Source organism: Numida meleagris, chromosome 23 (genome assembly GCF_002078875.1).
Source record: "Numida meleagris isolate 19003 breed g44 Domestic line chromosome 23, NumMel1.0, whole genome shotgun sequence".
Classification (NCBI taxonomy): Eukaryota; Metazoa; Chordata; class Aves; order Galliformes; family Numididae; genus Numida; species Numida meleagris.
Window position 1 is genome coordinate 4,647,394 of NC_034431.1, and position 22,534 is coordinate 4,669,927.

Consider the following 22,534-nt stretch of genomic DNA (forward strand, 5'->3'; position numbering starts at 1 on the left):
ACATCCTCCTCTTCCTCCTCCCAGGGCCAGCATCCAAGCACAGAACAGTGACAGGAGACGGCAGGCTGAGACAACTGAATTAACTTTATTGTTTCTTCTAACTGCAGATTCAAGGTATACAACTGAACATTGCTATTTTCCTTATGAGACTTATAAATAAAAATACAAAAAATGTCCACTACAAAAAAATCTACTGTTAGTAGGATGTAAAAAATATTCTCTTTGCTATAGAAGGCACGAACTTCACTTAGTGACACATGGAGAGAAAAAAACCTGCAGCAGTATATTCTTCTTTTTTTTTTTTCCTTTTTTTTTTTTTTCCTCTGTCAGAAACACTGAAGTTTTACAAAGAAATGCATCTGAATCTACACAGAATGAAGGCAGATGCGGAGAGCTGCAACTAGGAGACACCACAACTCGGGACTTTTTTTTTTTATTCATTTTTCAGGAAATTTTAGCTAACTGCATCTGTGGCTAGAGAACAGATAGGACTCGCAAGCAGTACTGCAAAGGAACAAACAGCGAGGAAACAAACAGAGGTGTACAAAAAAAATAGGAACCATACTCTGAAGAAACAAAAACAAAAAATTGGGCACCTTCTAAAATGAGGCTACCAGGAGGTGCTGAGGTAGACGGAACTATAACATCAATTAATTCAAAACACTAGTTTTAATACAGAGCAATCAGACTGGCACTTGGGCTGTCACGACATAAAAGACAAGCGATGAAAGAAAGCCTTAGTTTGCTTGGTCCAGCAGGGCAGTTGGTCCTCAGTGCTATAATATACATATATATACTTATATATATATGGATAGGTGTCATGGAGCTTTACCATGGCTTCGCAGCCTTAGAAGTTCATGCATACGTAACACTATGTGAAACAAATACTAGGATGTGCACTCAAACACTGGTACTGGGCGTGGGAGAGGCACGGTGCTGTGCTGCACTGCCCAACATGGGGACACGCCGGCATGGTATGGCACATGGCTCAGCATGGCATGGCACAGGCCAGGTGCTCTCCATGAGCACTGCAGAGGGCAGCTGGCCACCACATCACCCTCTAGCTGGGCAACCCATCATCAGACACAGCCTTCCAATGGCTCTGCTCATGCTGTTTGGGAGCCAATGGGAATCACAACTCCTACTCTGCACCGTGCTGAGCTCTGAAGCCAAACGATGCCGATGTCTGCGTTAAGGGAGGAAGGGGACAATGAGAGGGGAGGGAACATTAAAGCAACAAAAGCCACGTGAGCTCAGCTGAGCGCTCAGCAGTACCATGACACCCACGACTGGCAGTACCAATTCACTGCAGAAAGGTACCATATACTTGTGAGAAATTGCAGCAACTGTTTGTGTGAAAGAACTGGTGCGTTGTTGTTTTGTTGTTGTTGGTTTTGTGTGTGTGTGTGTGTGTGTGTGCACGCGCGTGTGTGTATGTTTTTCTTTTTAGGCACAAAGATTAAACAAGCCATTCTCCAAAGTTACATCCTGGATTGTACTACATCAGCATCCGCCCCGCTTCTCCTCCTCGGCGCGGAGCAGCCAAGGTGCCACCACTTGCAGGCACACATGGGGCAGCGCTGCAGGGTGCTCTGCATGGACGGACCCCCCCCAGCAGCACCACCATGGCTCAGGGCCCCCACTACAGCCCCCTGCCCCCATGAACACCCCCCAGCAAGCCCTGCACACGGCCAGAGGGCGATGCTCGGCAGATGAACGATTGCAAACCCACCCCGTGCGGTGCTCAGATGGAGCTGCACAGCACCCCAAACCTTGTGGCATCAGTGCCAACCCCACAGTGCACCCCGGGATTTCACATTATGGACGGCGCTCAACTGCTCCGCTCTCCTATTCAAGTTTCACACTCCCCTCCCCGCAGCACCGACGCATCACCGAGCTGCGCCCTGCCCCGCCACGCTGTCACACGGCAGCGAATTCCCCAGATTAAGGCCTTCACGTTTCCGACAGTGAGGGAGCAAGGGGACAGGGGACAGCAGTACAGACACCCTGCTCTCTTCCCTTTACTCCCATCTACAAAACCTTTCCCTAACTCTTCCCTCCCCCCCCTTCCCCAATTTAATACAAACGCAGCTAAATTACAAAATAATACACCATTGCAAGTAAAGCATGAGATGAAAACCCAAATGGCATCACAAAGCAAACACAAATATTGCAAACTGTGCTTCTGTCACTGCAAAAAAAAAAAAATCAGAACACAACAAAAACGAACACAAGAGGTAGCTTTCCGAACCGGCGAGCCAGGCTCTGTCAGGCTGCTCCAAAAAATACCATTTTGGTAAAGGATAATGCACGAGAGGTGGCCGACGGGGCCTGGTGTGCGATCCCCTCCCTGGCATCTCCACGTCACCAGCCCCAGCGTGGCCCTCACCCGGCCCCATCACTTCAACACCACCACCCCCCGCCCCCTCCCCCCCCACAAAAATCAATAAAAGCTCATGAGGTCACAAAAAAACGAGGTAATTTCAAGTAAAATGTGCTAAACACAGAAAGAGTCAAAAACTTTTGAAAACAAACCAAAAGCAAAAAAAAAAAACAACAACAAAACCCAAACCAAAACACAGAGCAAAGCCATTTGATACCATCCACTCCTCCACAGACTCCGGGAGTTGAGGGCTGGGCAAAAAAAAAAAAGTGTTGGCACGTTCCAAGAACCTAAAAACACAAAGGAAAAAAAAGAGCGTCTCCCAGCCCAGCATCGCTGCAGCTCACCCAGGGCTGGGGGCACTGTGGGACAGGAGCTGCAGCTCCAATGGGGACAGGGAGCAGCGCGCAGCCCCCAGCTTCATCTTCCCACTGAAGGCTTCATCTTCCCCTCCCAAATAAGAAGAAAAGGAAAAAGAAATGCATAGAAAGGTCTTTGGTTAGGAGGAGGGTTGCAGCCTCACTCAGCCCCAACGGACTGGAGGTCTTCACTCCGGATTTTTGCCAAAGCTGTGGGAGCACGCCAGCAGCACCCCGTGTTCAGCCCCAGCACCTCCCAGTAGGGCCCATTGGGTGCACGTGGCCCTGGGCGCTGTCCCACCTGCGGGTGCTGATCCCTCGCTGAACACGGGGCTGAGCCCAAGAGTCACCGCCTCGCACAGAGGGGTCCGCAACAGCTCCTCCAAAGGGGTCACTGATGGTGATAGAGGGGAGAAAAAGAAATTAAAGCCTTCCCAAATCGCTCACACACACAGTGTTGGGGTGAGGTACGAACCACGCTGTTCGCGCACAATCGAGCCGGTGCCACCTCCACAGGGTGGGATGGCTGCTGGTTGGCGGCGGTGATGGGAGCAGGGTCAGGGGACACGCACCCCATAGGGTGCCAAGGGGCTGAGGAGGGGAAGAGGCCATGGGTGGGAAGGGCGGATCGCAGCCCCCATGGTGCTCCCAGCACATGCCCCCCAAGCTGTGAGCACAGCGAGCTCCACACACCCACACCTCCCCATCCTCAACCCCAGCGAGGGATCCTTCCAGCAACAGCGACAAAGGAAAAATGGAAACAAAAGGCCATGGACGATGCATTTTTTTTTTTTTTGCCCAGTCCTCCATGACTCAGCCCCGCGTCCCCTCCATGTCCCTCAGACGTAGCAGAGGTAGAGATAGGTCTTCTCTATCCTCCAGTCGGTGGGGATCTCCTCCGGCTTGTGGCCCTTCATGTGCTTCTGCATGGTGGAGAGGCTGGGGCAGTACTCCAGGCAGATGGTGCACTGGTACGGGGAAGCGCCGTTGTGGGTCCGAAGGTGTTTGATCATGGCCGAGTAATCCCGGGAGCGCTGGTGGCACAGCTTGCACTCAAAGGGCTTCTCACCTATGGGACACGGGGTGGTGGGATAGGGTCAGTGGGATAGGGTCAGCATGGCACGGGCTTCCAGCACTGCACGAGGTTGCGGGGCCTCGCCTGAGCACAGTAATTAACTGCCCAGCGCGCCCAATATCGATACTCGCTCTGTGCACAGACACAGCGAATAATGAAGTAATGAACAGCAAAAGTGATCTAACTATTGATCCGCTATTTACAATAGTTCCACGCTGACGCATTCAATGATTCCTTCTCCCCAGCAGCCAGCCCGGGCGCTGCGGCCGCCTCGCTGCCCGGCACCTACCCGTGTGCACGCGGTAGTGGGTTTCCAGCTGGTGCTTCAGGCTGAACTTCTTGCCGCAGCCGTTGCACTCGTAGGGCTTCTCCCCGGTGTGGATGCGCTTGTGGCCCTTCAGCGTGCTCTCGTCCCGGAAGCAGCTGCCGCAGAACTCGCACTCGTAGGGGTGGTCGCCTGCAAGCACATGTGGGTCAGCCCCATGGAGGGGACACGGGGAGCGGTGCGGGGGCACGGCTCAGGACCGTGCACTCAGAGCCCTCTGCCTGCGCCAGCCCCGTGCTGCAGCGCTGCTCAGCACCCTGATAAATGAAGTCGGGCTCAGCACCAAACTCAGAATTATTTGAATGAAAGGTGAGGGCTCCAGCTACTTATTTATTACAGCAGTGAAGGCAAGGACAATAAAGATAGATTGATCGTCCAAGACTTTGTTCATGAATATTTAAATATTACTGATTTGTCTTGTCACTGTAATTACAATTTCTCTGTGCTGCATATCCTACAACCACAGTTTATGGTAAAGAATGGCCAACTGTATTTCACTTGTCCTACTGCAGATGTGCAGAGCTGCCAAGCGTGTAATGTTCCTCGCATTTCATACATTTTCTTCAGCTGTGAAGGCTTAAGTCATCCACAATGACCTACGTTTTTTCATTATCCCCATGTCAAACTGCACTCGTGCCTGGGCATAAATTGTCCTTCTAGTTATATACTCACATGCCTGTGCTTTCACTTCCTCTTTGCAATGATATTTTACTCTCTGCCTGTTCTCTCCCCAGCCCCACAGAGAGGTCTGCTGCTCTGTGCACAGCATTGTTTCCCAATGGCTGCAAACCAGCAACGATCCCAGGGGGTGCAAACAAATCCCATTATACAACCACCCCCAAACCAGCACATCTTTAACCACACTGCCCTGTGTAAGCTGCAGGTTTGTCTCCATTTTCCATTGGGCTCCTTGTTCCTAAAACCAAAGGTACCCATGGAGCTGGATGACCCCTTCCAACCCAAGCCACCCTATGATATCACAGTCAGGTGCCCATTTCTGCACTCCCCTTTGCTCAATAGTTAAAAGAATACCTGCAGATGGGAGCCAGGTGAAGGATTCTCTTGTTTAGCCTCAGCCACCCATGGGAATTAGCGATTTTTTTTTTTCTCCTGCTGCTTCTTTATAGCACCCTGGTACTTTAAGTGAAGTGTAAAACTCAGGAGCTGGTTTGACAGGATCCGCGTGAATTTAATTATCAACCTGATCATGTGGTAAATGAGTTTAAATATGGCATCTCGAGGGCCAGACCCACACTCTCCATACACACTCAGAGCCAACACGGGGGCACTAATGGGACCCACGTCCCCGCAGCAGCTCTGCTCTGGCTGCAGAACCAGGGGAAAAAAAAATAAAATCCAATTTGTGGCACACTGATTAACTTCGCAGAACCCTTAATGAGCCTAACATTAAATTCAGGACAAAGGGGACTAATTAGATCCCCTCCGGCACCTGTGACCCGCTTCTGCACCGCTACCTGGTGCCCTGTGCCATGGAGGCAGAGCGATGGATCCATTGGCACTGGGGAAATCAGTGCAAGGGTTTCGTTTACAAATAAGCAGCAGAGAAGCCCCAGTGTAATTCTCCTGTACACCACCAGTACCCCCTCCTCTCTCTTACCCTGACCCACCCAGCAGAAAGGGGGGCTGGCAAAACTGCAAAACCTCCAAGGGCTGCAGCCTTTGTCCTTTCCAAAGTGAAAAAAGACCCTCCAATTCCTTCTGTGCTCTCCCAGCTCTGGGACACTGCCAGGCAAGGACAGTGCAGAGCTGGGCACCGTGTCACAAGCTCTCTGCGGACTCAGCGCCGTGCTCCTACTCCGAGAAGAACCACGAAGCACAACCAACTACTCACAAAGCTCTGAGGATCCTGGCTTATTTTTAAAGCCAAGAGCTAATAAACCACCAGGGGCTGGGGGCAGAACCCATGCAGTGTGACCCACAGCCCAGGTCAGTGGATTACTTGCTACGAATAGCTGCTCCACTCAGCATTAACGGGATCGTAAGCGCTGCACAGTTCTGGGTTTCCTAGTTGGGAGCATGGATGCAGGACAAACAGGCACTGTTGATGCAGACCTTCCCATGACGCTGCCCCCAGCCCCCAAGCACCCAGCACACGTGCGTGCAGGAAGCTGGTTAAAGAGAGGAAGGAAAAGAGATGCAAACAATCTGCATCTGCCTCCCCCAGCAATCACGCTGCCGCTGGAGCGCGAGCCCCGCGACTGGTGTGGGAAAAGATGGGAGAGGAGCATTTCCTCCACCCACCTGCAAACCATCCCCGCCTCCCCACCGCTGCAAAAAGCAATTTCAGTCGCTCTGATTCATAGCTGGGCTGCAAATTACAGGCCAGCTCTCTGCCGCGCGGAGCGGCACAATCCCGCTAATCACTGAGCTGGGCGAGGGTCAGCTCCCCAGCTCGCCACGCTGCCGCACGTGTTGGGTGCTGTGAGGCTCCGGATCCAACCTCATTGCTGTGAACGAGGGGAGAAGCAGCTCCTTCCTGGGGACAGAAGAACACAGGGATTGCAGGAGGCCATCCCTTGTCAGGAGCTTGCAGGGCCATTTCTCCTTAGCACAGAAAAAATGAGGGTGGAAAGTCCTATAGTGTTGCTTGGTTTTCTCAAATGGACCACACTCGGGTAGTAAACCCGCTAGGGAACTTTCACTTTCTGCCTTTGAAGCGATGCATTCCCACCTCTTTCCTACATATGATCAAACACAGAATCATTAAGGTTGGAAAAGATCACTAAAGATCCCCAACTCCAACCCATCCCACCACGTCCCTCAGTGCCACATCCCCACATCTCCCGAACACCTCCAGGGATGGTGACCCCACCACCTCCTTGGGCACCTGTTCTAGTGCCCGATCACTCTTTTGGAGAAGAAATTCCTCCTAACATCCAACCTGAACCTCCCTTGGCGCAACCTGAGGCAGTCTTAGATTCCAAGAGCTGCTTTCCCTTACACTGTGGTTCCACAGCCACAATCACATGGCAGGGACTGGCAGTGGAAGCGAAGCGCAGGAGGATGGAGCTGCTGTCAGGCAGGTGGTTTGAGGACACCGAGTAATGCAGTCAAACCCTCAGTTTCACACACACCCCAGCTCTCCTCTAACCCAAAAGCACCTTGGTGGGCGTGCAATGTAAATACCATATACACGTAGCCCAGGTCACTGTAATCCCATTAGAGACGAGTACCAGCTGATTATGTGCATCTACTGCATTTAAGCCGATGAAGTGGGGTAAGATCGCGCATCCCCTAAGAAGGTCACATGTCACATTATACCGGATCAACTTATTACACACAGGGCCTTCCCCCCCCCCCCCCCCTTGTTTTCTTGTTTTTCTTTTAAACCCAAACAACCTCAGCTGTGGATGAAGTTGCCTGGACATTTTTAAGATTAAAAAAACGATAAAGAAAAGCACAGTTTAGCAAGAAACAGCCCTACCCCAGCCCTCCTTGCAACTGGAGCTCTAGCAAAGAATGCTCCTCCAGCTCCCTCCATGGCTCAGCATCAGCTGCTAGGTGCCATCAAGCTGCAAGTCCCGAGCTGTCCAGCACAGAGCTCAGGACCCAAACGGGGGCTCCTTGGACACCAGCAGCACTGGGACCCCCCCATCCCACAGCGCAGGACCGCTCTCAGTGCCCTTAGCTGTACCTGTGTGGGAGCGCAGGTGCCTCTTGAGGGCAGTGTGGCTGGGGAAGGTGCGGTTGCACTCGCTGCAGATGTAGCTGCGCACCCCGGCGTGCACCTCCATGTGCTGCTGCAGGGCAGTCTGTGTCTGGAAGCGCTTGCCGCAGAGCAGGCAGAAGACGGCCATGTCTGTACCTGCAGGAAAGGAGACAGAGAACTGAGGCAGTGCCTGGGGGTCTCCCAGGTGGTCCTGAGGAAGGGGGCTGCAAGCCCCAGTGACGGCTCACAGCCTCCAGCTCTCCTGTTACAGACAGCAGCCTGCTCTATGCACCTGTCCTGTGCACCTCGTGTGCTCAGCCATGCACAGAGCATCCCTGGATGGGAAGAGCCCCAGCACAGGACAGAGATCCACAGCCCTCACTCCTAGGGGGCAGCAGCAGGGCTGGCACTGGGACTGCAACAATCCCAGCACTTCAGCGTGGAGGAGGAGTGCAAGAAGAGGGCAGGGGGATTTTATTGCATTGGGTGCAGCTGGAAATCCCTTGCAGGTTTCCATCTCCACACCTCCAACCCAAATGCAAAGCACCTGCTTGGGTAATTCCCCGTGTTCTGATGGGTGGCTGCATGCACCTGTACAAGACCAAGCCCAGAGCTCCCAATGCCAGGTGGAAACAGGACCCAAAGAAATGACAGCTGGATGCCTGACCAACATGCAAAGCTGCTCTGGGTAGCAGCAGGCTGAATGCAGGAGGACCACATGCACATCCCCAGCGCTGCTTGTGACCCTCAGTGCTAATGCCGCCAGAAGCTTAATCCTATGAGCCACATGCACAATTATAAAATTGGCTGCATCAACAGAAGAGTAAGAGTACATTAAAAAAAAAAAACCACCAACACAAAGATAGAGATACACACACACAGTCAATAAAAATATAAGACCTTTGTGTTATTAAACAATTTGTTTTAGTTTATGCATAGCTGATTGTTCAGAACCTATGAGTCAGTGCAAATTGTATTACGCTGGGAGATTAAGCAAATAAATGCTAGCTTTTTGGAGACATTAAAATGTGAGGACTATGGAAATAAAATTATCTAGAAAATTGTATTAGCAATTCATTAGCGGCAGCAAGATGTTCAAGGTAACCAACAAATACGCACCACTTTTAAGAAATGGTGGGGAAAGGGAGGGGTGCTCTTTGCAATGCCAAAATTAACCTGAGAGGTGGTGAGGACCAAGACCACTGCATGTGGGGGTCCTGGGGGAAGCCCTGGGCACTGTGTTGTCCTGGCACCTGCAGCGCTGGGGATGGGTCCCTGCCTGCAGCATCACCCCGCTGAGCGCAGGGGATGGGTCCCTGCACCGTGCTGGTGGCAAAATGCTCCAAGAGTCATGCAGGGATCCTGCCCAGCCCAAGGAGCATGAGTGCAAGCACACCGGCCATCGGATGCTCCTCCACGGGCAGGTTCTGCACGCCTTCGTGCGCTGTGAGTTTGCTCGATGCCGGCCATCCCCTTGGTGAGGTGTGCATCGTGCAAGCGAGCGACGCCGAGAATGTGAAAAAAAAAAATAAATGAGCAAGATGGAAATAAAACCACACAGCAGAGAGGTGGCCCTGGCGGCGATGCTGCCACCTCCCTCCCCGCGGATTTATCCGGGGGACGTGCGCTCGCTCGCAGCTGCAGACAAAACTCTCCCAAGAGCTCGGGAGACACAAAGCCCGCCCGAGCGGGTGGTGCGGAGCAAATCCCGCGCGGTATGCAGCCCGGCCGCGCTCTCACGGTGACAGCAGGACGGGTCAGAGGTCGGCGGGGCCGAGCCCCTGTGCCGTGGCCAGCTGTGCCGCGGGGGCCCCGGCCGGCGGGACGCCAGCCCCCATCAATCCGCCGGGAGCAGCCCCGCTGGGGCCGGGGACAATGGGCTCCTGCGGGGGTGGGGGCAGGACAATGCGGCCGGGCCAGTGCGCAGGCCCGGAACAAATCCTCCCTGGCACCATAGGGCCCTCATTTGTGAAACTAATTGGCCCCCGCTTGAAAAATTGGGCTAAGTTGGGCCGCCGTGCTGGAGAGGAGCTGCCCTGCGTGGGGAGCCCGCTACCCAGTGGGACGTGGCTGTAGGGCTGGGGATGGTTGGATGGGGATGGGTGGCCAAGGACAAGGTGACACGGACGGGGATGAGCGGCGGGGGACAGGTTGCAGCCCGTGTCCCATCACATGCCCAACTGTGCCGGGATGGGAACACGTGGGGTTTGCAGCCCGGTGGCACAGCGATGCAGCTCTGCAGCCTCCATGCACACAGCGTATGGGCACCACCCAGGGACCTCCAAGCAGAGCCCACCACCCAACTATGCCCATCTCCAAAAGCAACGCAGGACCTGCTGGCACAAGAAAAAGGGGTGATGCTGGAAAAGCCCCACCTCCCTGCAGTGGCACCCCATTGGCTTTGGAGCCGTGGGGACGTTTCAATGCACGGCCACTGAAAGAAAAATCACCCCCGATAAATAAACACCGCCGCCGCCACGTAGGCACAAAAAAGAGGAAGACGGATTTATTCATTTCGCTGACGTTTTAATGGTTTCTGTCCTTTTTTTCGGGAAGATGATTACAAATTAAGCAGCATTTAAACGCTTTTTACTGTCAACAATTAAAAGGGGCGAATATGGAACAGAAAGTGCGGTGACCATTCATTTCCAGGGAAACGCGGCTATCAGCGAACACCACGGGGCCTTCCCTGTACTGTACACCGCACAATGGCAAAAAGTATACCATTAATTTTGTAGGACATTCAAAAGCAAATTAAAATATAAAAAGCTCGAGGCACAAAGATAGATACCAAGAGAGAGGGCAGAATAGGTCAAGCTTGTGGAATTAAAGTCTTAGCAACAGTGGAGGTTTAAGCACAGCCCTATTACGCCGCATTCAATAGCCACCTTCTCCCATCTTCCCTTTTTTCTCCTCTCAGAGCCGATGTGCTGTTTGCCTCCAGCCTGCAGCAGTAAACAATTAATACGGCGCGTAGCAGTGCTGCGGGTTTCCAAGGCAGGAGCGACAGGCTGCCATGTAGATTAGATTCTGGATGCAGCGTTAACTATTTGGAAGAGAGCGCCGCCCGATCTGCGCGAGGCAGGTTTAAATAACAGGTGATGGGAGATGTGATTTTTGCAGGATTGATGCTTGCTCGAGGGAGGAAAAGCCCCGAGAGCGCAGCTGTGCGCGTGGGTATCCACGCTTTGCTCTCCATGCTCCCAAACAAGTGCTTTTCCTTGCGTATTTAAAGGCGAGGGGGGATGCATTTCCCATCACTCAGGGACTTTTCTTCCCTTTTCAAACTTCAGGTGAGGAATGCGAAAATCGCCATGATATTAAACACAACGCTTCTTCCACGCCCTGACTCCACGCTGGATGGAATTAAAATGAAATTCGCTCGGAGACACGTAGGCATATGGCAGGGGATGCGGGTTTGTTTTTCCTCTTATTTTTAAAAGGCGCCCGGTGCATTTCCGTACCACAAAGTTTAACATGCAGGAGGTACGCCGAAGAAATAAAAGAGACACGTCCCCTTTAAAAGGAAATATAATTTACAGTGTGCAGCCAGGCGGTCCATAGTTTCAATCTCGTTTACTATAGAGAAAACTCTGCTAGCTGTTCTCTATCCCACAAATCCGATTTAATCAGACAAGCCAGCCAGCGTGGCTTGAAGTAAAAACGGATAATTAGTAAACAGAGAGCTACTTCAGTGCTTCATTGGCATTCGAGCCGGGCTAGTGTGTCGCATTTAAAATGCAGTCTGATGAAGTTTACAAAATCAAACCATTTGTTACTCCTATTGAAGAGGCTTCAGGCCACTTGCAATTAAATTGGAATTAGTGCTCAGAATGAGATACAGCAAATTCATACTAAAAAGGGATCTGACTTTGAGACGTTTGACTTCAAGTTTTCCCCTCTGCGTGTGTGTGCGTGTGCAAGAGATGCGGCCGCTCCGTCCTGGCCCTCTCCTCCAGCTCCTGCAGCCCTGGCACCAGGACCTGGGTGCAGCACGGTGCCGGTGCTTTGGCACCCACCCGCTGAATCCTCAGCACTTCTGAGCACCTGGAGAAGGCACCAGGACTGCAGAACCAAAATCTCCCCTTCCTGCTACACCCTAGGTCTGAAACATCCATCGCATTTTTATTGCTTCTGGTGCTTGGCTGTTCTGTCCGTCCATCACCGTCATAATTAATAGCATTATAAACCTTTAATCAACGGCTCCAGCACAACAACGGGCTTTAGGGTGCAAGTGTACAGTGAGGGCTACCAACTGGGCCAGGTGTTGCCTGCTGCCTTCATGGTAATGGCTCCAGCACTCCCATGATTGTGGGGCATCCCCACAGCCAGCCCCCAAACATCCCACACTGAACAACATCAGCATGATGACATCAGCATTAACCATGAGCTACGCAACTAAAAGACGCATTTATATACGTGCATGTGCACATGAACACACACCACGCACGCAAATTCCACCCAGTCAGTGCCTCCAGCAAGACTCAGTCTTCTCTCAATCTTCATGCTGAATCTCTTAAATTATGTACATGCAATAGAGACACGCAAAAAAATTGTTGCCGCAATCGTTAAGAGTGAAGTGGAAGGCTCCAAAAAATTCTTGGTACGCAAAACAAGAGTCCAGAGATTGTTGGCTCTTGCAAGATTAGATTTCAGAGATGTTTGGAATTTTTTTGTCACTGTGTCAATGTCTCCTTCACAACCACCAGCTGCCGGATAATGCAGAGAACGCTGGAGTTTGCCTACATGGAAGCAGGGCTAGGGGGAGTTTTCAATAGCATGGGGTTTTTATCAGCCTTGGTATCAGGGTGCCATGGGTAACCTTCATTCCCAATGGGCTTTGACTCATATTGGCCAAGAGCAGATGTCCCAGGGGAAGCAAGGAGTACAAGTGATCATAAAATCATAGAATCATTAAGGTTGGAAAAGACCTCTAAGATCACCAAGTCCAGTCCCAACCCATCCTCAACATGCCCACATGTCCCCAAGTGCCACATCTCCACATCTGAACACCTCCAGGGACGGTGACTCCTCCACCTCCCTGGGCAGCCTGCACCAATGCCAGACCACTCTTTCTCAGACAAAATTTTTCCTAATATCCAATGATATTTCCTAATGATCAACCACTTCTCAGGACAGCACTGAAGCACAGGACTGAAAGCTATTAGAGCACTGGGACTTAGGCATGTACTTAGAGTTCTTAGGCACAGGGATCCCCAGGGATGCGCTGGAGGAGGGGACGCTGCAGTGCACACCCCATTAGGATGAGGAGGAGGAGGAGGAGAGGGGAGGGTGAGGCAGACATGCACGTCACCAGCCAAGGCAGCGGTGCACTGGGATTGTGCTTTGCCCCACCACAGTGTCAGACATGCGCTACTGGTGTAAGGAGATTAACCTAGTTTCGGTATATCTTTTCCTGATTATGAAAGGAAAAACAGCATTTGTAGTTGGCAGCACTGAAGAAAGGCCATGCAGAAGAGCCCCACGATGACAGCTCTGTCCTGGAAACCACTTCCTACATGCAGAACGTATTGCACGCACACATACACGCGCTGTGCAGGATGCTGCGCCGGCCCTTGGCAAACCCATCGTGCCCTCTCACAGCCCTTCTGCAGGAAACAAAGGCATCGCCACCCTGGAAATGGAAACGAGAGATGTCCACCTGCCCCACAGACAGAGAGGGGAAAACCCAGGCAGAAAAAGAAATGAGACACTCATTTTGTGCTGGAATCACCAAGTCATCCCCGTTTCAGCGGCTGCCTCTGGACTCCACAACTGATCTTTCATGCTAATTAACATCTTTATGGAAGGGAAACTCTCTCAAGGGGGTATTTGTTTGATTATTATTATTTACTCAGAGATACTACAGCTTTCTTCCCAAGTTGAACTGACTGCAGAAAATTCATTCTTACAAAGCACGGCAGGCAGCCGGCTCCTCGCATCTCCTCCAGGTTGGGTGGCAGAGAGGGATGCCCTGGCACGGAGGACAGGGATGCTGCTTTCCGTGAGCACGTGTGCACACTCTCCCTTCTTTTAACCAGCACTGGTTTATCAGAAGCTCAAATATTTAAGAGCAGGTGTATACGAAAGGACACTGTAAACAGAAGGGTGAAGCACCAACACGAATTTCATGGTATCACAGAATATCCCGAGCCAGAAGGGAGCCACGAGGATGGTCGGGGTTGGGCAAAACGGGCACTGCAGGCTGAGACCGAAACCCGGGAGGGAGACAGTGCCCAGGGAGGAGACAGAAGAGGATTCCCCTGATGCAGAGGGAGGGCACAAAAAGCAAAGCGGGCAACGACCGCACGGGTGACGTCTTTGTCGGTGCCGCTCTCGCAGCCGGTGAGCGCCGAACAAACGCTGCTGCCCGGGAAGCTCGCGCCCGCCGGAGGTGATTTATTCCGAGGGCCATCTGGACAGGGGAACAATGTGGTCCCATATCTGAATGACCCGGCGCATTAGTCACACCCTCCTCGCTCGACCTCTCCGTCCCTAATCTTCACACTTGCTCTCATTCTCCTTTAGTGAGGCAAAATGACCGGATCCGCTTCTCACCTCTCTTTTGGCTGGCGAAGTTCACAGGGCTGGGGGAGACAAAAGGCCCCGCGCCTTGCTGCGTGCCGCGGCCAGCAGCCCGCGTGGAAGCCATGCCAGGGCCCCCACCCCATGCCCATGGGGTCCAGCATCGCCCCGTGTCTGCACTGGGCACCGTTGCACCTTGGGACGGCGCGACCCCCGCTTCTCAGCTCTTCGTTCCCCATTGGGAAGGCCTACACCAGCACCTCTCCCTCCCCTGCTGCCCCTCATCCTCCTCCTCCGTTTACCTCTTCATTATACTTCTCTGCGATTGCTCTACCAAGAATTATTACATGGGAGAAAAAAAAAAAAAAAAAACATCAAGTGACTATTAGCGGTGGTAGCTTTATTGCAACAGGCACAGAACTCATTCGTTTCATGTTTTGCGGAATATAAAAGCACTGAAACATTTTAATTTTAAATTCTTATCATTGAATTTACTGCTTTTCTCTCGCAATGATTTGTGTTGCTTTTTAATTTTTACAGTCTCTACAGAAGCCAGATGCTACCGCCTAGGGCCAAAATAATAAAAACCTACTGCAGTCATGAGTTACAGAACAAAAAAGAAACACACAGTTGACAGAAGTTAATATCTCAATTTAACAGTGCTGCTTTGCTAATGATCCTTTGATATGTGTTTATTTAGAAAGGTCTGATCTTGACCTTGAAAGCAAACTAAACCACAAAGTCTTTATGAGATGAGAGAAAGACTTTATTTATAGAATGGCTTTATGTCAATCACGGCGGCAGCTGGACTCGAGGTGAAAAATTGCTCAGAAGTGAGCGGGTTCGCACCCAAAGAAGGAGTTCATTGCAGCGTGCGTATGTGGGAGGGGGACACTCATTCCAGATGAGGACTATGGCACACTGCACTCCCCAAGTCAAGACACAAAGCCCATAGAGGGGTACAGCCCGCATCCACTGGGAGCGCCGGCACTGCCAGGCAGGTTTTCCTCCTGAGGAAATCCGGGATTGCACAAAGCTTATGTTTTGAAATGAAAATAAGAATAGCTTCTTTATGGGCTGATTATGCTTTACTGTGATTCCACGCAGTAAAAGATGCTGAGATTTCCCAGTTTCTAATGCTGCACGAGGCTGAGCGCACTGGGGAGACTTCACACCGACAGTGCTCTGCACACTCAAGCGTAATTCTACGTCTGAGGTCAAACTGTGATTTGGAGACATGTACCAACGCCAAGCCCTCAGCACTGCCTCCCTATCCTTGCAAAGCCGTGGTGCCAACACCCTTTTTATCAGCTCTGTATCAGTGCCGTTCAGGTGGCCAAAAACTGAGCGCATCAAAGGAGCCAACCTCCACTTTCCAGCACTGACAGCGCTCATTAGGCACTGCGGTACCAATTAGCTTACAGTCACCAAAAGAACTGTAATAAGAGGAATATAATCTGCTCCACAGAGGCTGGGCGGAAGAGCATGAGATGGTGATGTTTCCGTCCTTCTGCTGCTAAACAATGCAAATTCGGGACTGAGGCAGTTACAAAAGACCTCTTTGCATGTTGACTAGAGAAATAAATGCTGCTGTAGAGTCCCATCTGGCCCAGCAGCTGAATGGGGAAAGCACAGTGAGACAAACGGGTCTAAATTTAGACACAGGCAAGAGACAGCAAAGATATTTCAGCCTTAAACCAGGTGTGAAAGATGGCAAGTATGGCTGTAGCCAAAGCCTAGGGAAACTTTGCCCTGGCACACGCTTGGGTTGCCCAATCCCTGGCCCCTATTTCCCAGGGAAAGGAGCTTCACCTGATCAAGACGCACCCACCTGTGCTCACCCTTGGAGCAGGCATTTCCCCACTGAAGGAGCACTGCTGTGGTGTTTTCTGCCACCACATCACCAGGGAAGCTGTCTTTTTGCTGCTTACTCATTGCCACCGCTAAGGCTGCCTGTATTTCTCTTTCCCAATAGGAATTTCAAATGGAACCAGCTGAAAAAATAACTTGACTCGCTGCCGAAAACACATTTTTCCCATTGCTTGCTGAATGATGGTTCAATTAATTTGTTCAAAACCACTCGGAGGTCTCCATCCTTACACAAAGAGCCTGAAGGAGGAGATGAAATCCTCACCAGTTAAATGCTGGCCCCTGATGTCTTTCTGGCTGGAGAATCTCTACCTCAAGCACTTTCCAGCTGGAAGTTGTATTTCCTCAATCTTGTCTCTTTTTCCACTCGTTCCTGCTGGAAATGTGTCTTAATGCAGTGACACCCCCGGACCAACACACCACTCCTGTCCCACTCCACAGCACACAGCATCCCCCGTACATTTCCATGGTACAAGTTGCATTTGTCTGGGCTGTCACTGAGGGGCAGCGAGGAAACACGGGGCAGCCCTGGTTGCCAAACCAGCAAATAAAATTGTCCTTAGGACGCTGTACAGGGGGCTGCTGAGAGACACAAAGCAACATTTCCTAAAGTCCGCTTATTATTCTGGAGGCTCCATTATTAAAAAAAAAAAAAAAGAAGAAGAGAAGAGATGAAAAAGATCTCCCAGTGAACTCACGAAGATGTGAAACAGTAATGGAAAGAAACACCTCCTCCATTTTTTAAAATATATTTTTATATTTTTTTAAGTGGGGAGGACGAGGATCCCAGGACACAAAAGTAACTGTTAAGGTAAGTTAAACCTTGTCAAGATGAACTTTCCTGCTACTTTTAATTAAAAGTTCTTTAGAATTAAAAAGGACACTATTCAGAAAAGACTGAAAAAAAAAATTCATTGACACCAGCCCGCCCCCCTCCCCTTTTTCCCAAGGAAAAGAAAAAGCTGTTTTTGTGTGTCTGCTCACCCAGCCCTCACTGTACAAAAGGAAGCGGATTTGCAGCAAGACACATGAGATGACCCTTTGACCCTAAACTGCTGAAAAGTCCTCAATGGCATAAATACCAGATAATCAATCACATACCAGGAGGGCTGGTCCCCCTGCCCTTACCCCAGTGGCCGAGTTTATGAGAGATGCACTGTAAATGGACACCAGCTTTTTAAGGGAGGCCCCTCTCTGCATTCCTCTGCGGAGCCGGAATATTTTCCTCAGGCCGGGAGACCCTGGCCACCTAGTTTTACACATTTCATCACTATCTGATGCAGCCCCACAGTGCTCCTTGCCGGCACATCCGGCAGTTCCAGCGCTCACGAGCACTGCGGCCTCATGCTCCATGGAGGGGATGAAAAACGTTCACCCCAAATGGATGGGATGCATGATGCTCATCCTGCATGGAGGCAGTGCAAAATGTTCATCCCGTATGGAGGGACTGAAAAATGCTCACTCCAAATGGAGAAGACGCAAAATGCTCAGTGAATGTGGAGGTAATAAAAAATGCTCACTCCAAATGGAGGTGATGCAAAATGCTCACCCCAAACGGCGAAGATGCAAAATGCTCAACCAACATGGAGGCAATGCGAAATGCTCATCCTGTATGGAGGCAATGCAAAATGCTCATCCTGTATGGAGGCAATGCAAAATGCTCATCCTGTATGGAGGCAATGCAAAATGCTCAACCAATATGGAGGCAATGCAAAATGCTCACTCCAAATAGAGGCAATGCAAAATACTCCAACTGGAGGCAATGCAAAATGCTCAAGCAATATGGAAGCAATGCAAAATGCTCAACCAATATGGAGGCAACACAAAATGCTCATGCCATATGGAGATGCAAAATGCCCACCCTAACTGGAGGAGATGCAGAATGCTCACCCCATATGGAGGCAACACAAAACGCTCAGCCCTGCATGGATTGGAGGTGGTGCAAAATGTTTGCCCCAAAAGGAGCTGATGCAAAACGCACCTCGAGGCGCAGAGCAGCACACTGCAGGCTGTGGGTGCCCCAGCTGCACACACGGGGAAACTGAGATTAAGAAAGCAGAGAGCGCTCTTTTGTTTCCTGCTCTGGGGGAGCGCGGCACAGGCACCAGCGCTGCGGCGAACAAACCTTGGTGCAGGGCTGGGGCATCACCAGCAGCAGGGCGGGTGCAGGAAAACGAAGGTGCAAACGGCCTCACCTAGAGAGGCCACCGCAAGAGCTGTTTGTTTGAGGTGGTTTCGTTTGTATTTTTTTTTTTTTTTTGAACCCTTCGTGAGTTTGACACCAACTGCACGGAGTTGGTTTCCCTTATCGGCGCTCTGACGACCATCTCCAGCCTGAACAGAGCAGTGCGAACCCTCTGAATGTTCCGAGGGCAACAATAGATTTTAAAGCTCTAAAGGAAAAGAGAAAAAAAAAAAATGCTGAGATACTGAACTGGTTCAGTTAAATGGGGAACCACTTGGCAACTAAATTTGATAATGCTTTTGTTTGAGGGTCAGAGGTTAAATATGTTCACACTAATCCCCTTCATCTAGAATTAAAGGACAAGAAAGATTTTTCTGTAGCTTAGCAAGAGGGCTTTTCTCATTGCAGTTTAAATAGTATTTGCACAGGAAAATTAAACGTAGACCATTGGGCGCTCATTTTAAACATGAGCACATAGGTCTGCTACCTTCTTATTTGTTGATTTTAGGCGAATGCGTCCGATCACAGCAACGCCAATCTCGCTGCACTTCCTGTCCGATCTGATCTCCCGACTATAAATTCTCTCGGAAGGGCAGGGAATTTTTGTTTTCGTTTAATTTAAAGGTTAAGAAAAGAAGCGGGTTTGAAAGGCAGCGCGATTCCCGGTTTCAGGAATGTGTGCTCAGACTCAGATTTCAAGCACTGTCACAGAACATTACTGTCAGACAAAGAGGCTCTGTGCTGCGGATCCGAGCGGCTCCGCGTTGCCACCGCCGCGGGTCCGGGCTGGGAGCTGAGGATGGGTCCCCGATGCACGGTGCAAACCCGCAGCACCCAGAGATGCTGCAGGAGCCCGGGGTAATGCATCACCCCTTCATCACCCCTCCAGTGAGAGCTCCCAGCGCCCACAGCTTGCAGCTAGGGAATTCTGGTATTCTGAATGCAAAATGCTGAATGCACCTGGTCGATGCTTCGTCCCAAGTGGGGCTGGATGCACTCAGCACCACCAGAGTCCAGGTGAGACGGGGATGGCGAAGCACGGCAAGGAGAGGGGGCTGCCGGTGCTGTGTGGAGCTGGAGCACCACGAGGATCCCAAGTTCAAGTCAGGTAACAGCAGCCTGCCACCGTCACGTGGTGCCGCCGAGATATATTTGGATTAGAGGAGCTGCGTCCCAGACCAACCACTACTTTTTTCCAAATGCCTTTTGATGTCCTTCCCAAAGCTAAAAACGCACAACGCGGCTTTCAGGGCGCGCGTGGTGCTCTGCACAAAGGCCTCTTTCCTTTAACCCTGACCGCTCTGGCGGCAAAGCCTGTTGCAGGGCATGAGGACAGACTGCAACGTGTGCCATCGTCTGTGCCCAATTTCACTTAGCTCCCATCCTATGCATCGGTGCGCGTCACCACTTAAAATCTAACCAAGCTTTAGGAGAGATTTGGGGTATTTCAGGATGTTGTAATTCCTCTGTCTCTTCACAAGGGTCCATCCAGCTGAAAACTCGCTTTGTTGAGCCCTGGAAATGGGTCTTGATGAGCTGCGTTGGAGGGTTACACTGCACCTCACCAACTCCACGCACTGATATACTCAGCTAACACAAGGCACCACAACTCCAAAGCAAGCTCCTATCAACATCCAGCAGGGAACGTCCCTTCCAAACAGCAGCATTCCGACCTACTGCTGGTGCCGTGCATTGCCTCAAGGCAATAGCAAGAAACAAACTTTTCTGTTTCTTTGTGTGCTTACAAACATCAGCTCTGGAGCTCTTCAAGGAAGCGGGGGCACAGGCAGCCTCCAGCACACGGAGAGCTTCTGGCTACGTTGCATTCAACACAACACACATCTCCAGCTTTTATCGAACGCTTTGCTGGCTGGGGCAGCTCCGGGAGACGTGGGACTTGTTTGCATGATGAGAATGCTGGGCATGACATTGCTAGGAGGGAGCCAAGACACACAGCAAAGTGTTTGGGCTGCAAACCCCACGGGTCGGGTTGTGGCAGGACCCTGGGGAGGCGAGCTGGGGACACGGCGTTCTCCAGCACCTCTGCCAGGCTGCGGGGGACGAGGACGCTCCTTTGGACACATGGCAGCCCAGTGGCACCTCTGTGCTCACAGACATGGGCTTCTGGGGCTCTGCTGCTGCCACTGGACCCCATGGAAGGAGTGACCGCCCCGTGCTCGTTTTTATCTGTAAGAGCCGCCCGTTTGTTAAACTGTCATTGTGAATTATGCTCCTAAATTAAGGCGGCTTCCGATGGGAAGTTTCGCTGTCACAGCCATTGTTTTTCTAGAAATAAACGTTTGCAAAGGAACCCTGTTCCTTGGAAGACGTCTGCTTCCACATGCAGAGCTCCTGGGCCAGGAGCAGGGACGCACAGGAGAGACAAAAGCCTTCAGCCGAATGCTGGTGCTCCCCCTCCCCTCTGTTTGCACAGTTTGCAGTCCCTTTTGCAAACAAACTTGGGAAGGGCTCTCGCAGCCCGGCATGGCTCAGCAGAAAGCCAAAAGGAGCCAAACACACGGCTCATCCCTGCACAAGGGGAAGGTGCAGAAAGGTAAAGGGGGGACCCTCTTTGGCTGCCGCTTTTGAAAAGGGACACAACTTCTTGAAATGCTACATTTGCTAAAGCTGCACCAAGAGGAGCTCCGGCTGCTGGCAGCTCCCAGCCCCAGGGCAGCGCCTCTGCTCTCGTGGCCATGGTTGCTTGCCAAAAGCAGCTCGGGGTTAATAAGATATCAGCCCATCATGATCTGATTAAGACAGATGCTTTGCCTCTTTATGCTCTTCCAGCTGCCATTTTTAGTTTGGAAAGTGTTTTGAAACAAAGCTGATCGTGTTTATTTACAAAACTCGGGAGTTTGCATTTTTGGGTGCTTTTTGACCATCCTATTTCAAACCGTGTTTTTGTCCTTTCTTGGGTCATCTTTTCCATCCCATTCTGCCACACCCAGACATTGGAGCTAACACATCCCTCCCCCAAGGAACACTCAGAATTGAGCATGGTTGGGATCCCCAACCTGCACCAAAGCGCTGCAGACCTTCCCCTTTTGTTAGACCACCAAAAACCTGTCCAAACTCAGACACTGCTATGCATTTACCTCCCCCTCCTCCTTAAGCCATCGAATCACAGAATCATTAAGGTTGGAAAAGATCTCTAAGATCACCAAGTCCAACTGTCAACCCATCCCCACCACGCCCACTAGATCACGTCCCTCAGTGCCACATCTGCACGTTCCCTGACAACCTCCATCTTCAGGATTGCCACTGCACTTCCATAGATGCCTGCGTTATTGAAGCAGCAAACCCCGTGCCAGAAGATGGTTTCCCAGCCTGTAATCACTTCCATTTCATCTCATGGACACGCTGGATGCCAGGAGCATCTTCGCACCCTCCACATGTGGCAGCTAAAACCTCGGCAAGGAAGGCAGCGTTTTGAGGGAAACCAGATTTATTTGGCAAGCTCAGGGTCTGCAGCTCACCTCCAGAACCGAGCACCCACATCTCTGCTCCCATCTGTTCCTCGGATGGGGTCGTGTGATGCTCACACCTGGACCAAAGCCCGTGGTCCCCAGCCCAGCCCCACGCACGAGGTCTCCTCAGCATTGCCATATCCAAGCGCTCCAACCTCCGAAAGAAAAATCACAGCCATGTAATAAAGCAACAGATTTGGAGCCGATGTTTTCTTGCGTATTTACAGTTTTTCACTCCGCAATCCTTTCAGATGTGTTCATAGGACTCCAGGTCCGTGAAGCACTCCAAGAGCTGCCAAAATATCGCAAGACTTGGCAGCGACGCCTGAAACATTCTTTGCTGGCACACGAGGAGCCGCGGAGCAAAACTTTGTTACACTGTGGAAAAATCCACAATTTGTGCACTCTCCAACTTCACCACTCGGCCTCTCCTCCACCCTCTCTTGTCTCACTTGTTCTTGGGATCACAGCTGGGGCACGGGGAGGCAATGCTCAGCCTCTAGCAGCAGGCTGGGGGACACCACCTCCTGTGCAGTGGGGATGGTTTTCCACCTCTAAAGATCTACATGTGGTCAGACCGCTCAATTACGATAAACGGTAACACCTCTCTCCTCTCCCGAACAGCTTGTCTCTCATGCATGCTGCCACCCCTGCTCCCAAAGGCTTCTACCCA

At 51.3% G+C, this 22,534-nt stretch overlaps 1 protein-coding gene across 2 annotated transcripts in view; it reads right to left on the minus strand.

Annotated features, from left to right (window-relative positions):
- The window catches only part of LOC110387620 (zinc finger and BTB domain-containing protein 16), a 29,715-nt gene continuing 7,247 nt past the window's right edge, over window positions 67-22,534 (minus strand). Inside the window, exons 1-4 of one of the 2 annotated variants that reach the window (XM_021375935.1) lie at window positions 8,105-8,651; window positions 7,798-7,968; window positions 4,107-4,274; window positions 67-3,811 (exon numbers count right to left, since the gene is read on the minus strand). In XM_021375935.1, coding sequence (XP_021231610.1) covers window positions 3,582-3,811; window positions 4,107-4,274; window positions 7,798-7,960 — 561 coding nt within the window. In that variant the 5' untranslated portion in view covers window positions 7,961-7,968; window positions 8,105-8,651 and the 3' untranslated portion in view covers window positions 67-3,581. Of the gene's footprint in view, window positions 3,812-4,106; window positions 4,275-7,797; window positions 7,969-8,104; window positions 8,652-22,534 lie in introns of those variants that run through there. The other variant, XM_021375934.1, reaches the window with a different exon arrangement.